We start from the raw sequence: 13105 nt of genomic DNA, 5'->3' as shown, positions 1-13105 counted from the left end.
CCTAGAACACAGCGCAACATTTTAAAAGCACACAGAATAAATTTAGAGTGTAATGGTCTCACACATATACCCGATGACGTTGTAATACATGGAAATCCATGTCTGATGGTGTTTCAGTAGAAGCAGCATTACTGTGGTATTTAAATTTATCACCCAGAAATGTGCTGGCTTCCTCAAAATGTATTGCTTACCTCACGCCACATAGCAACTAATTCAACATACAGTGAATCTACAATGTTTGTTGTTTGTGTTCATAATGGTTACATTTTATGAAAAACAGGCCATTACTATTATTTTGTGCCATCAAGGTTGGTTCTTTTTAAATAAAGAAAATAACCCAGATAGCACACATGAAACAGTCCTGGTAGGCATAATGTCTTGGGAGAATTTAGTTTCACTTCATATCGACATTGTGACACTGACTGTTTTCTCCATCTAAACTTCTAGAGGTCGGTAATGTCAGAATATTGTAAGATTTTACTTATTTACATGGTTTTCTTTGCTAAACTGTGCTAGACCAGAAATGGAAAAAAATCTGCTACTCTTTTTTTAAATGAGGAAAAACAACACCGCAACAACTCAGCTCAGCATTGAACTTTGAGTAAAGGGCATGAACACCGCCCTAAAATCTGGTAGCCTATGCTGAATACATAACCTAGTTGGGGATAGTTTATTTTATAAGTTTCTAAGTATTGATTTAAAATTGGCTGGAGGTGCCACATGATTACTGATTTTCTTTTTTTTTTGTATGTATATAGCTTCTCTGCCGTATAAAGCGTTCCTTACTACACTCACTGAATGAAGCCCAGCTGTAACGTTACAGCAACACAGCCTGTGCATGTCATTGCCACTGAAATATACTGATACTGATTTAATGAAGCAGAAAATGTGTAAATGTTTTTATGTTTCTAATCTGCTGCTATATAATATTAATATTAATTTATTGCCCACAAACTAAAGTGATTTTGATGTTTCCTTTATAGATGTAAACTTTAATGCTTAAACATATTCATAGTTTCAGAGCCTACATTGTCTTACAAATAGAAATTATTAGCTTGAATTGTTTATTTTAGTCTTATTTGCAGCCAAGTTGCCTTTTACTGCCATTTTTTTTTAATGATGATGACGATGTCTCCAGTTTGGAATAGGTAGCGCTCATGGGGATCATTTTGTACAGAAGAAGAGTCACATGATCCACAAAGTGCCCCTTTTTGTGAGTGTGCACAGAATCACAAGTAGAAAGTCTAAAAGAGAAAGCTGATATGCATCCATACCTGTTATCTCTGACGGGTATCTGTTCATCTCTCTTTTAGGTTTTGTTGAGGCAGCTAACAAAAAGAAAGCCTGACTTTGTTGAACTTTCTTCGTAGTTTGTTGCCCCTCGAGTGTTTTATGCTGTACCTGTGACTTTGGACTTTGTTATTCTTAATCGCCATTAAGCTACAATAAAGGGTGAACTTTTGTTTATCTCAAATTTGACTCTGCAGACTTCCTTTGGATTCAAAAGCATTTGTTTTTGCTGACTCACAATAACTTGCAATGACTTGCTTTATGTGTTATTCGTAGGTCTAATAGTCCATTTTGAGAGTCAGGTCAACACTGTCTGACTTTCATTCCTTTTACTTAAATTTACATTATATTTTTCTTGACTAATGTTGAAGACATAACACTTAAATAAGATATACTGATATGCTGGAGAAATATTTAAACATCTTAAAATATGAAATGTTTATGCACTGCAGTTTAATACTGGCTACTCATGGTTTACCTTACAAATAGTATAACACAACAACATTGAAAAAACTAAACAAAAAAGCAAAATAAAAACTGGAGCTTTCAAAATGATAACCTTTAAAGTTTCAACACAGCTCTTGTCAGATCCATCCATCCTCATCCGCTTTATCCGAAGTCGGGTCGCGGGGGCAGCAGCCTAAGCAGAGAAGCCCAGACCTCCCTCTCCCCAGCCACCTCCTCCAGCTCATCCGGGGGAACACCAAGGCGTTCCCAGGCCAGCCGAGAGATATAATCTCTCCAGCGCGCCCTGGGTCTGCCCGGGGCCTCCTCCCGTGGGACATGCCCGAACACCTCACCCAGGAGGCGCCCAGGGGCATCCTTGTCAGATGCCCGAACCACCTCAACTGGCTCCTTTCGATGTGGAGGAGCAGCGGCTCTACTCTGAGCCCCTCCCGGATGGCCGAACTTCTCACCCTATCTCTAAGGGAGAGGCCAGCCACCCTTCGGAGGAAGCTCATTTCTGCCGCTTGTATCCGCGATCTCGTTCTTTCGGTCACTACCCACAGCTCGTGGCCATAGGTGAGGGTCGGGACGAGATCGACCGGTAAATTGAGAGCTTCGCTTTTACACTCAGCTCCCTCTTCACCACGACGGACCGGTGCAGCGTCCGCATCACTGCAGCCGCAGCACCAATCCGTCTGTCGATCTCCGGCTCCTTCTCCCATCACTCGCGAACAAGACCCGAGATACTTGAACTCCTCCACTTGGGGCAGGAACTCATCCCGACCGGAGTGGGCACTCCACCCTTTTCCGGCTGAGAACCATGGCCTCAGATTTGGAGGTGCTGATCCTCATTCCTGCTGCTTCACACTCGGCTGCGAACCGTTCCAGTGCGAGCTGGAGGCCCCCACCCGATGAAGCCATCAGAACCACATCATCCGCAAAAAGCAGAGATGAGATTCTGAGGCCACCGGCGTGGAAGCCCTCCGCCACTTGGCTGCGCCTAGAAATCCTGTCCATAAAATTATGAACAGAATCGGTGATAAAGGGCAGCCCTGGCGGAGCCCATCACTCACCGGAAACAAGTCCGACTTATTGCCGGCAATGCGAACCAAACTCTTACAACGGTTGTATAGGGATCGAATGGCCCGTAGCAGTGGGCCAGACACCCCATACTCCCGCAACACCTCCCACAGGACACCCCGAGGGACACGGTCGAATGCCTTCTCCAAGTCCACAAAACACATGTAGACTGGTTGGGCAAACTCCCATGCACCCTCAAGTATCCTCGAGAGGATAAAGAGCTGGTCCAGTGTTCATGACCAGGACGAAAACCGCATTGTTCCTCCTGTATCCGAGGTTCGACTAACGGACGAACTCTCCTTTCCAGCACCCTGGCATAGACTTTCCCAGGGAGGCTGAGGAGTGTGATCCCCCTGTAGTTGGAACACACCCTCCGGTCTCCCCTCTTAAAGATGGGGACCACCACCCCGGTCTGCCAGTCCAGGGGTACTGCCCCTGATCTCCACGCAACATTGTAGAGGCGTGTCAACCAGGACAGCCCTACAACGTCCAGAGCCTTCAGGAACTCGGGGCGGACCTCATCAACACCAGGGGCTCTGCCACCGAGGAGTTGTTTAACTGCCTCAGTGACCTCGACCCCAGAAATTGGCGGGTCATTCCCCTCATCCCCAGACTCTGCTTCCTCCTCGGAAGACGTGTCAGTGGGATTAAGGAGGTCCTCGAAGTATTCCTTCCACCGCCTGACAATTTTCTCAGTCGGCGTCAGCAGTGCACCGCCAGCACTATACACAGTGCAGGTAGAGCACCGCTTTCCCCTCCTGAGGCGCCTGACGGTTTGCCAGAATCTCTTGAGGCAGTCCGAAAGTCTTTTCCATGGCCTCTCCGAACTCCTCCCACACCCGAGTTTTTGCTTCAGCCACTGCCCGAGCCGCATTCCGCTTGGCCTGTCGATACCTGTCAGCTGCCTCTGGAGTCCCACAGGCTAACCAAGCCCGATAGGGACTCCTTCTTCAGCCTGGTGGCTCCCTTCACCTCTGGTGTCCACCATTTGGTTCGGGATTACCACCACGGCAGGCACCAACCACCTTGCGGCCGCAGCTCAATGCAGCAGCCGGCAATGGAGACGCTGAACATGGTCCATTTGGACTCAATGTCCCCGTCTCCCTCGGAATGTTGTTGAAGCTCTGCCGGAGGTGTGCGTTGAAGATCTCGCGGACTGGGGCCTCTGCTAGACGTTCCCAGCACACCCTCACTACGCGTTTAGGTGCACCGGTCTGTCCAGCGTCCTCCCCGCCACCTGATCCAACTCACCACCAGGTGGTGATCAGTTGACAGCTCAGCCCCTCTCTTTACCCGAGTGTCCAGAACATATGGTCGCAAGTCTGGTGATACGATTACAAAATCGATCATCGACCTGCGGCCTAGAGCATCCTGGTGCCACGTGCACTTATGGACACTCTTATGTTCGAACAAGGTGTTCGTTATGGCCAAACTGTGATTTGCACAGAAGTCCAATAACAAAACACCACTGGGTTCAGATCAGGGAGGCCGTTCCTCCCAATCACGCCCCTCAGGTCTCGCTGTCGTTACCCACGTGAGCATTGAAGTCTCCCAGTAGGACAACAGAGTCTCCAGGTGGGGCACCTTCCAGCACCCCCAGGGACTCTAAGAAGGCTGGGTACTCTGAACTGCTACTCGGCGCATAAGCGCAGATGACAGTCAGGACCCGTTCCCCGACCCTGAGGCGCGGGGAACAAACCCTCTCATCCACTGGGAAAAACCCCAACGTGCCGGCAGCAAGCCGGGGGATATTAGAATACCCACCCCAGCCCGCCGCCTCTCACCAGGGGCAACTCCAGACTGAGACAGAGTCCAGCCCCTCTCCAGGAGACTAGTTCCAGAGCCCAAGCCATGCGTGAGGTGAGCCCGACTATATCTAGCCGGTACTTCTCAACCTCACGCACTAACTCAGGCTCCTTCCCCACCAGAGAGGTGGCATTCCATGTCCCTATTGCCAGTCTTGGCAGCCGGGATCGGTCCGCCAGGGCCTCCGCTCCTGGCCGCCGCCCGACACACATTGCACCCGACCCCTATGGCGCCTCCTGCGGGTGGTGGGCCTGCGGGAGGATGGGCCCATGTCTCCTCTTCGGGCTGTGCCCGGCCGGGCCCATGGACTAAGGCCCGGCCACCAGACGCCGCCCTCGGGCACCCTCCCGGGCCTGGCTCCAGGGCGGGGCCCCGTAACCCTATCCCGGGCAGGGTAAACTGTTCCCTCGATGTTCTTTTCATACGGGTCTTCTGAATCGCTCTTTGTCTGGTCCCTCACCCAGGACCAATTTGCCATGGGAGACCCTACCAGGGAGCAAAAGCCCCCAGACAACATAGCCCCTGGGATCCCTGTGACACACAAACCCCTCCACCACGATAAGGTAGGTTATATTATATTCTGCTGTCTGGTATGATTAATGCAGGATGCTTGTCAGAAAAAAGTATGACAAACAATGTAAAAAAAACCAAAAACGTGCGCTTTCCTTTAAGGCAGTGCTCTGACTAACTTAAAAAGAGGAACTATTAGTTTACTTAAGAACATCAAAACCTTTCAATCACAAGAAATTGACGGCTGATGCTTGGGGTAAGTTGATCAGTGCTTGCTATGCCTGTTCTCCTAATTTGGTGCTTTATTACTCTCTGTGTTGACAGATCATACAAAAACTGACAGATCATACAAAAACTAAAATCTAAAAAAAAAAAAGTCTAAAAAAAAAGTTGTCAAAAAGAAAACTGCTCAGTTAATGTGTTTAATTACATTTTAAAAATCTAGTTTTGTGTTTGTGTTTTATAGAAACTTGACAATGGAAAGCAGCTACACAACTGAAGAAGAACATTATCTATGTGAGGTTAACTTTTCAACCTTTACTGGCAATTTGTTCATCTTGATCTTCATCCTCAGTGTCATATGCAACAGTCTCCTCTTATGTGTCCTTTTCATCTACGAGAACCTGAAAAGTATCACAAATATTTTCATCCTGAACGTGGCTTGCTCTGATTTGATCTTCACCATCACACTTCCATTTTGGGCTGTTGATCATTTACACCACTGGGTCTTTGGAGACTTTTTCTGCAAATTGATTTCTGCCGCATTCTTTGTTGGTCTGTACAGCAGTGTCATTCTGCTGACTGCAATGACAGTGGATCGTTTCATTACTGTGGTGCTGCACAACCGGCTGAACAAACTAGACAGAACGAAGTACACAATTGGTGCTTGTGTAGCTGCCTGGGTCATCAGCATCTCTGCATCCGTGAGTGAAGCCGTGAATGCAAAGGTGGGAAACTGGGAGAATTATACCTACTGTCTGGCATCTGAAGACATCCTCGGACAACACCTCCAAGTGTCACTGCTATTCTTCCTCCCATTTGCCATTGTTATTTTCTGCTATTCTGCCATCCTCAAGAAGGTTTTACAAGCTTTAAACAGAAAGAAGCACAGGGCTGTAGTTGTGCTGTTGTGTATTGTTGCAGCATTTTTCATTTGCTGGGGGCCATACCATATTATGCTTTTAATCAATTCTCTCTATACACCCAAAGGTTGTAAGACACAGGAACAGTTGGCTATCATGTCTTGTATTTGTGAAATGCTTGCCTATTCTCATTGCTGTATGAACCCTCTGCTGTATATGATCTCACAGAAGATGCGAAAGCATCTGTTGAATCTTTTGCGCTGTGAAAATGTGTGCAGGAAGAACAGAGAGAGAGACACTGGCCAGAACACAACTATTAGCCAGAAAGTTGTTTTCACAGAACAAAGTACTGCTGTCAACGAGGACCTGCATGACTATCCATTAAACAATCTTTCTTAAATTTACATATTGATTTAATTTGTAAATGCTTTTACATAATATCTATTTTTGAGTTTTTCACTGATCCAGTTAAAAAAAGCAACAACATATGTGCATTTCACTGTATTCCTTTGCATTCACACTGCTTTGTGTAAAAAATAAACTGTTGCTGAAATTCAGTGAAGCCGTTTTCACTTCTCTTTTCTAACGAAATCCTGTATAATGCCATGGGGAGCTGAACTGACAAAAAAATTGCACTGCCAGCACTACTTTATGGTGCCACTACTGTGAAGTGTAAGGGTCATATTTGGCTAGTAGGGTAAATTTTGAAATGATGCACTCCCAGCAATGTGCCAATGTGAGAAGAGTGTTATACTAACAATGGACGTTTTTTAAACACATATTTCTTTCAATAAATATCAATGACTAGATAATAGTCTGAGTGACTAATAATACAGTGTGTGCAGGTTTTATACATGTTTCTCTTCAAAAATGGCATTACAATTTAGGAAAATCAACATGTTTTTGATATCAGGAAAACTGATCCTATTAATAACTGCTGTGGGTTGTGTGTGCATAAATCCACGTGGTCTGGATAAATCTGACCGTGAAGGAAGAGCACATGACTCATCCAGAGAAGGTCTGCATTATTACAGCCTATTGCTTCATCCTGAAATCTCTGCGTAACAGTTAATGTGTAAGACGCACAGAAGCACCGTCCTCCAATCAAACCACCACCGGTTTCACATCTTAACAGCTGTTTTATATGTAAGCTGTGGGGCGTGACCAGGCTAGCCACAGTGTCTTAAAGAAGTATCCATGACCAAGGCAGAGGGGGCCATTTCCCTGTACATGTAACGGAGCGGAAAGATCATAGAGACACAGGATTTCTCTTATATAGAAAGATTATTGCCTCTTGAGTGCACCTGTTGTTACTTTCATTTACACCAAAGCAGATGAAAGGGATTCACAATGGTTTATGCTAGCTGACCGGACAGACTGATATCAGTGCACTTTTATGACGTTGTGCTATACTGTTTTGTTTACTGACTTATTTTTCAATTCATTTTTAAGCTGTGAAGTAAAAATTACCTGTAATACAATATAAATACATTCATTTTAAGAAAACAGCATTTTAGTTATTTCTAAGCATCCTTTCAGGCTATGAAGTAACAACTAAAATAAAAAGTATTTTTGGCGAAACAATCAATTCCTGAAATGTAATTTTCAAACATTTTTAGTTAAACATCAGCCATAAAAACATGACCTGAATGCAATCCCGACCTTCTCCATTAGATGATGATGGTCGAGATAAGCCGATAAGCCAATCAGAGATCAAGAGGAGAGGGGAAGAGAAGAGGAGAGGAAGAGAAGAGAGGAGGAGAGGAGAAGAGAAGAGGAGAGGAAAAGAAAAGAGGAGAGGAGGAGAGGAGAAGAGAAGAGAAGAGAAGAGAAGAGGAGAGGAAGAGAAGAGAGGAGGAGAGGAGAAGAGAAGAGGAGAGGAAAAGAAAAGAGGAGAGGAGGAGAGGAGGAGAGAAGAGAAGAGAAGAGAAGAGAAGAGAAGAGAAGAGAAGAGAAGAGAAGAGAAGAGAAGAGGAGAGGAAGAGAAGAGGAGCAACAGAAAGAAAAACTGAATCAAAGACTAAAAGAATCTCACCAACAAGCTAAAGAGCAGCTTGAGAAACAACAGAGTGGCCACATCTCAGATGAATGTGAGTCCAAGCGAGATATTCTAATATGGCATCTGGATGAGTTTGAAGCCAGCTATGAATCAGGCAGTGACGGTAATGAGTTTCTTGAAATCCTCTCAGTGAAATGCAGTCTTCCACTTTCAAATATCAGTCTGAGTCAGCTCACAGCTGATCAGCTCAGTGAGATCCTTTCAGTCCTGGACAAACTTCTGTTTGATGAGTTGTCAAAGGAAAACCTGGAAGGAGAGCAAGAAACACAAACTCAGTTTATTTTGTGTACACCGGCAAAGCTTACTGCGTGGCAAGACACAAGCAAGTCGCGCAGAGCCTCAGTCCGTTCTTTATTTTATAGCAGAGAATAGATTACACAGCATCTCTAGGTGGAGCATATGTAATAGAAAAACATCTCTAGATATGGTTATCGCATGAGTGGCCGTTATCCATAAGACAAGAGGAACTAGTATCTTTTGTCATATCAGCTTCAGGTTGGAACTGTCTCTGCCTGAGCGTGTGTGACTTTGTAACTTCCTTACGCATGCTTCTGTTCCTTAATCTGTAGGTTGCAGGCACATCATGTTCTCACAAGAAATTATACTTAAGCAAAATAAAGGTTATCAAAGTAAGTAAATGTAAAAATCTCTTAACATGAGTGGATTAGTGCTGCTCCATCCATCAGCACTCTGCAGCACACTCAGGTGTTCATCACAGAGCTCTGTGCTCTGTCTCTGGAAATATCTGAAGGAGTTTCCCTACAAACCATCTCCAATCATATGCAGTCCCTTTTGGGATCCATCAACCAATCAGCAAGTGGTGTTTTTGAAAGTTTCCTCTTGACTCAAGCCCTGTATCTGAACCTGATGCACTTTTTCAGTGACGATAGCAGATCTGATAATGATGCTGTCCTCATAGCCAAACAATGGGCAGAATGTGATATTTCCACTGAGAACCTCTTTATAATTGAATTCCTGAGCACCCTCACATCATCACTGCAGAGTGCAGTTGGAAGAGCCTCTGTGTTCACTTTAAATATGGAAATCCAGTGTTTAAAGCTTCTCTTATCCACGCTCACACATCTAAATGGAAAAGAAGTCCACTCAGAATCCACTGAAATGCTCCTCAAACTTGTGCAAAGGAACCAATGGACTCCAATGGAAGCAGTCACTCTGCTTAAAGCACTGTCACAGAAATATGCAGATGCTGATTCCATAACTCAAGTCCTTTCCTTGGTGCAAGTGTATGACATACCACCAGACTGGATAGATGACTGTGGGCGCTCTCTAATCCAGCTCCTTGAATCTGCTGCTCCTGAGAGATTTTGTCAGGATTTCCAAAAGACTCTAAGAGGAAATGATGAGAGCAGTGTAACTGCAGTTTTAGCAGAAGTAAAGATGTTGTGGAATTTGGATGACTCTGCCATTGATATGATAAAAAACATTAACACTGGTGTCCTGAAATATACAGAAAATGTACCAAAAGAAGAACCTTTTATGAAAGATTCATTTAAATGTGAATCTTTGAATTCAGACAACATACAGAAGTGTCTGTGTCAGCTCTGCAAAGCAGTGTTCAACATAAAAGGCTGGTGGCCCACAGTGAGGCAGATGGTGCGGTGGTGTGGACTGGTGCTGACTCAGAAAAGTGGAGTGGTACAACTGGTTGGTGTGGAAGAAGACCCATGTGTTACAGCCATGTTTGCAGCCATGCAAGTCTGCATGGGAAACAAACTGGACATTGTGCTGAGCTCTGATGTTCACTCAGAGGAGCAAACAAAGGAGTGGTCTGACTTCTACAAGCACCTTGACATTTCACTCAACACAAACATGAAGAAGACTGATCCATCATTCCTGGATGTCGATGAAGCAGACATTGTTTATGGTACAATGGATGATTTTGTGTCTGATTATGTTCAACGTGGCATAGAGGCAATGGAAACAGGGAACCCACAGTTAAGTCGTGGATTCATCATTGAAAAACAAAGTCTCAGTGCTTTGCATGCTCTGGAACTTTCAAGACTCAAAGACGATGACTCCCTGGTGTTTGCTGCAGAGGTCCTGCAGAACCTCATGAGTAAATTTCACAGTGAAGATGTGGAACTGAGACACGCGTTTATCAAGATCCTTTTTCAGGTGCTCCACAGTAACCTAAACGAAGATACAATTACTGACAGCAAAATCATCACAATCACAAAGAAAATCACTGGAAAGGAATTGCTTTCTAATGAGATCTTTATTTTGACCTTTTTGGAGAATCTGATGAAAAGTTTTACAAAACAAACCGAAACTGTTAAAAACATGACAGATCCTGCAGGCAAATGGTGTTTGGAGAGTTTATTTGCTTGTGTGGAACAACTTCAAGACTTAGACAAAGAAACCAAAGAAGTCTTCAAGATGGTTTCAGATCTTGGGGAACAAAGACTTTGGGGACCAGTAGAGGCCTTAAACCTTGTTGGAGCATTAACTGAAAACCACTATGACGACGGTTGTATTTCCATCATGAAGATTTTACATTTGATGGAAATATACCAGGTTTCCTCCAAGTGGAAAGATGAAAACAACAAATCTCTTCTTGAGCTCATAAAATCGTACAAAACTCAGAATCTGATCCAGATTCTTATTTGTGAAAAGCCCTGTAAGGATGGAAACAGAAAAGAGCCTTAGAGGTGATGAAATAAAAAGCAGTGATACTCTTTTTTATGAAATACAGCAGATGAAAACTATTGATAAGCAAACACTGAGTAAATCATACAACATAGTAACTAATGTAGCAAACTTGATCAAAACTGGTGAAATTAAAAACCACAGAGACATACAGCGAGCTAGGACTCTGAGTCACAGCATGGAGGTTGGGGATTTACAGGAGATCCTTGCAGTCTTATGCAATGCTGTACACCTCCACACAGCTGAAAGAAAGTGGTTTCCCAGGACAACTCAGATGATAAGCTGGTGCCTGTTGGCCCTGTCTGACACTGGGAAGCTCCTGGAGATGGGAACTGGAGAAGGGAAGTCTTGTGTCATAGCGATGTTTGCAGTGCTGCGTGTGCTTAGAGGTGAAAAGGTGGATGTGGTGTCCAGCTCTTCTGTGTTATGTCAAAGAGATGCTGAAGAATGGGCAGAATTCTACCAGTCCTTTGGCATTACAGTCGACACAAACACAAATAAAAATGAGGATAAAGATCGGAAAGAATGCTATCAGAAGGACGTGGTCTATGGAACCATTGAAGCCTTTGCTGCTGATTACCTTCGCCAAATATTTGAGATGAAGGATGTGAGGCCTGATCGTAACTTTCAGTGCATCATTATCGATGAAGTGGACTCACTGCTGCTGGATCAAGGAGTGCAGCTGACGTACCTGTCCAGCCCCATGGTCTCCATGCAGCACCTGAACATTATTCTCACCATGATCTGGAGCCACGTCAGTCAGCATGGCTTCCTATCTACAGGACACCAGACATTTGTACGAGGTCCTCCTGCTTCATTCTTCAAGGCCATCTATGACTCGATGAACACAGAAGACACTGAAATTAATGATCCAATGGACATTTTAGGTATTGCTGAAGAATCTAACATTGTGCCAAAAGGATTTACAGAAGATATGTACAAGAGTCAAAAGGATGAACTTCTCAGTAAACTGAAAACAGTGAGTCAGGATGCTATGGTTGACTTTTTCAAATAAATTAAGGACTATGTCCCTTACGGCTTTACTGTTTACACACTAGATGACAAGGGACAGCTCTGTCTTCAAAAGTGCAGTCCATACAATGACCAGGACATCCCAGAGCTTTCATTTCTTGTCTTGGAGGAAGGGTTGTGTTGTCCTCTCTATGAGTCAGAAGAAGTTCTCATCAAGCCCATTGCAGAATTGATCTCTGAGAGGATTCAGTACACCCCATGTGAAAACAATAAAGATAAAATCAGCATTCCTGGATTCTTGAAGAATCTGGTGGAGAAGAAAGTCTCAGTGTGGGTCCAGAATGCCTTTCTGGCAATGTTACTGAAACAAGGACGAGAATATGTTGTAGAAAATGACAACGTCTGTCCAGTGGACTTCAGATCCACTGGTATTGTTGAACTGAATAAGAAATGGGGTGATGGTCTGCAGCAGTTTGTGGAGATTAAATACCAACTCAAACTGAGCACAATTTCAACAGTGACAAACTACATTTCCAACATTTCTTTTTTTGAGAAATACCAGGGAAAAATATACGGAACAACAGGAACACTGGGGAGCAAAGCAGACATTCAGTTTTTGCAGGATCTATATCCAAATCTCTCTGTGTGCAAAATACCAACATTCAACAGGAAGAAGTTATTTGAGGTCAAAGGAACTCTGAAAAAAAACAGCTGAAGAATGGAAATCTGAAATAAAACATGTGGTCACGGCTCAGATTTCCCCAAATTCATACAGAGAAGGAAGAGCAGCGTTGGTAATCTGTGAAACTATCAATACAGCCAAAGAGATCTACGAAGAGCTGAAGAGCTGCATCCCAAGTAAAAGAGTGATTCTCTACTGCCGCAGTGACAGAGACAGTTTGAGTAAAATAGACAAGGAGCTGCTTCCTGGTGATGTCATTGTTGCCACAAACCTTGCCAGCCGTGGCACAGACATTAAAGTGTCCAGAGAGGTGAACAATAATGGAGGGTTATTTGTGATCCTCTCCTTCCTTTCCGAGAACACAAGAGTGGAACTCCAGGCTTTTGGACGAACTGCACGCAAAGGTAAACCTGGATCTGCTCAGATAATCATTTCCACTGAACACCTGCAGCCATCTTTCAGCACAGTGTCCTCTCTGGAGGAAGCCAAGAGCACAAGGGACCGACTTGC

General features: G+C 44.4%; 1 protein-coding gene across 1 annotated transcript; it reads left to right on the top strand.

The window, feature by feature from the left end:
- The first annotated feature begins 5348 nt into the window (after positions 1–5348).
- On the top strand, positions 5349–6759 carry LOC116333555 (chemokine XC receptor 1-like). Its single transcript, XM_039602679.1, has 2 exons — positions 5349–5389; positions 5600–6759. The coding sequence occupies exon 2, from the start codon at positions 5610–5612 to the stop codon at positions 6612–6614; it is 1005 nt and encodes a 334-aa protein (XP_039458613.1). The 5' UTR covers positions 5349–5389; positions 5600–5609; the 3' UTR covers positions 6615–6759.
- The last annotated feature ends 6346 nt before the right edge of the window (positions 6760–13105 follow it).

This window comes from Oreochromis aureus, linkage group 18 (genome assembly GCF_013358895.1).
Source record: "Oreochromis aureus strain Israel breed Guangdong linkage group 18, ZZ_aureus, whole genome shotgun sequence".
Classification (NCBI taxonomy): domain Eukaryota; kingdom Metazoa; phylum Chordata; class Actinopteri; order Cichliformes; family Cichlidae; genus Oreochromis; species Oreochromis aureus.
Note: the sequence above shows the minus strand (reverse complement) of the source record. Positions and strands in the feature narration are given on the sequence as shown.

Coding starts and splice junctions, on each gene's coding strand:
- LOC116333555 (XM_039602679.1), top strand. CDS start 5,610: ATGGAAAGCAGCTACACAACTGAAGAAGAACATTATCTATGTGAGGTT.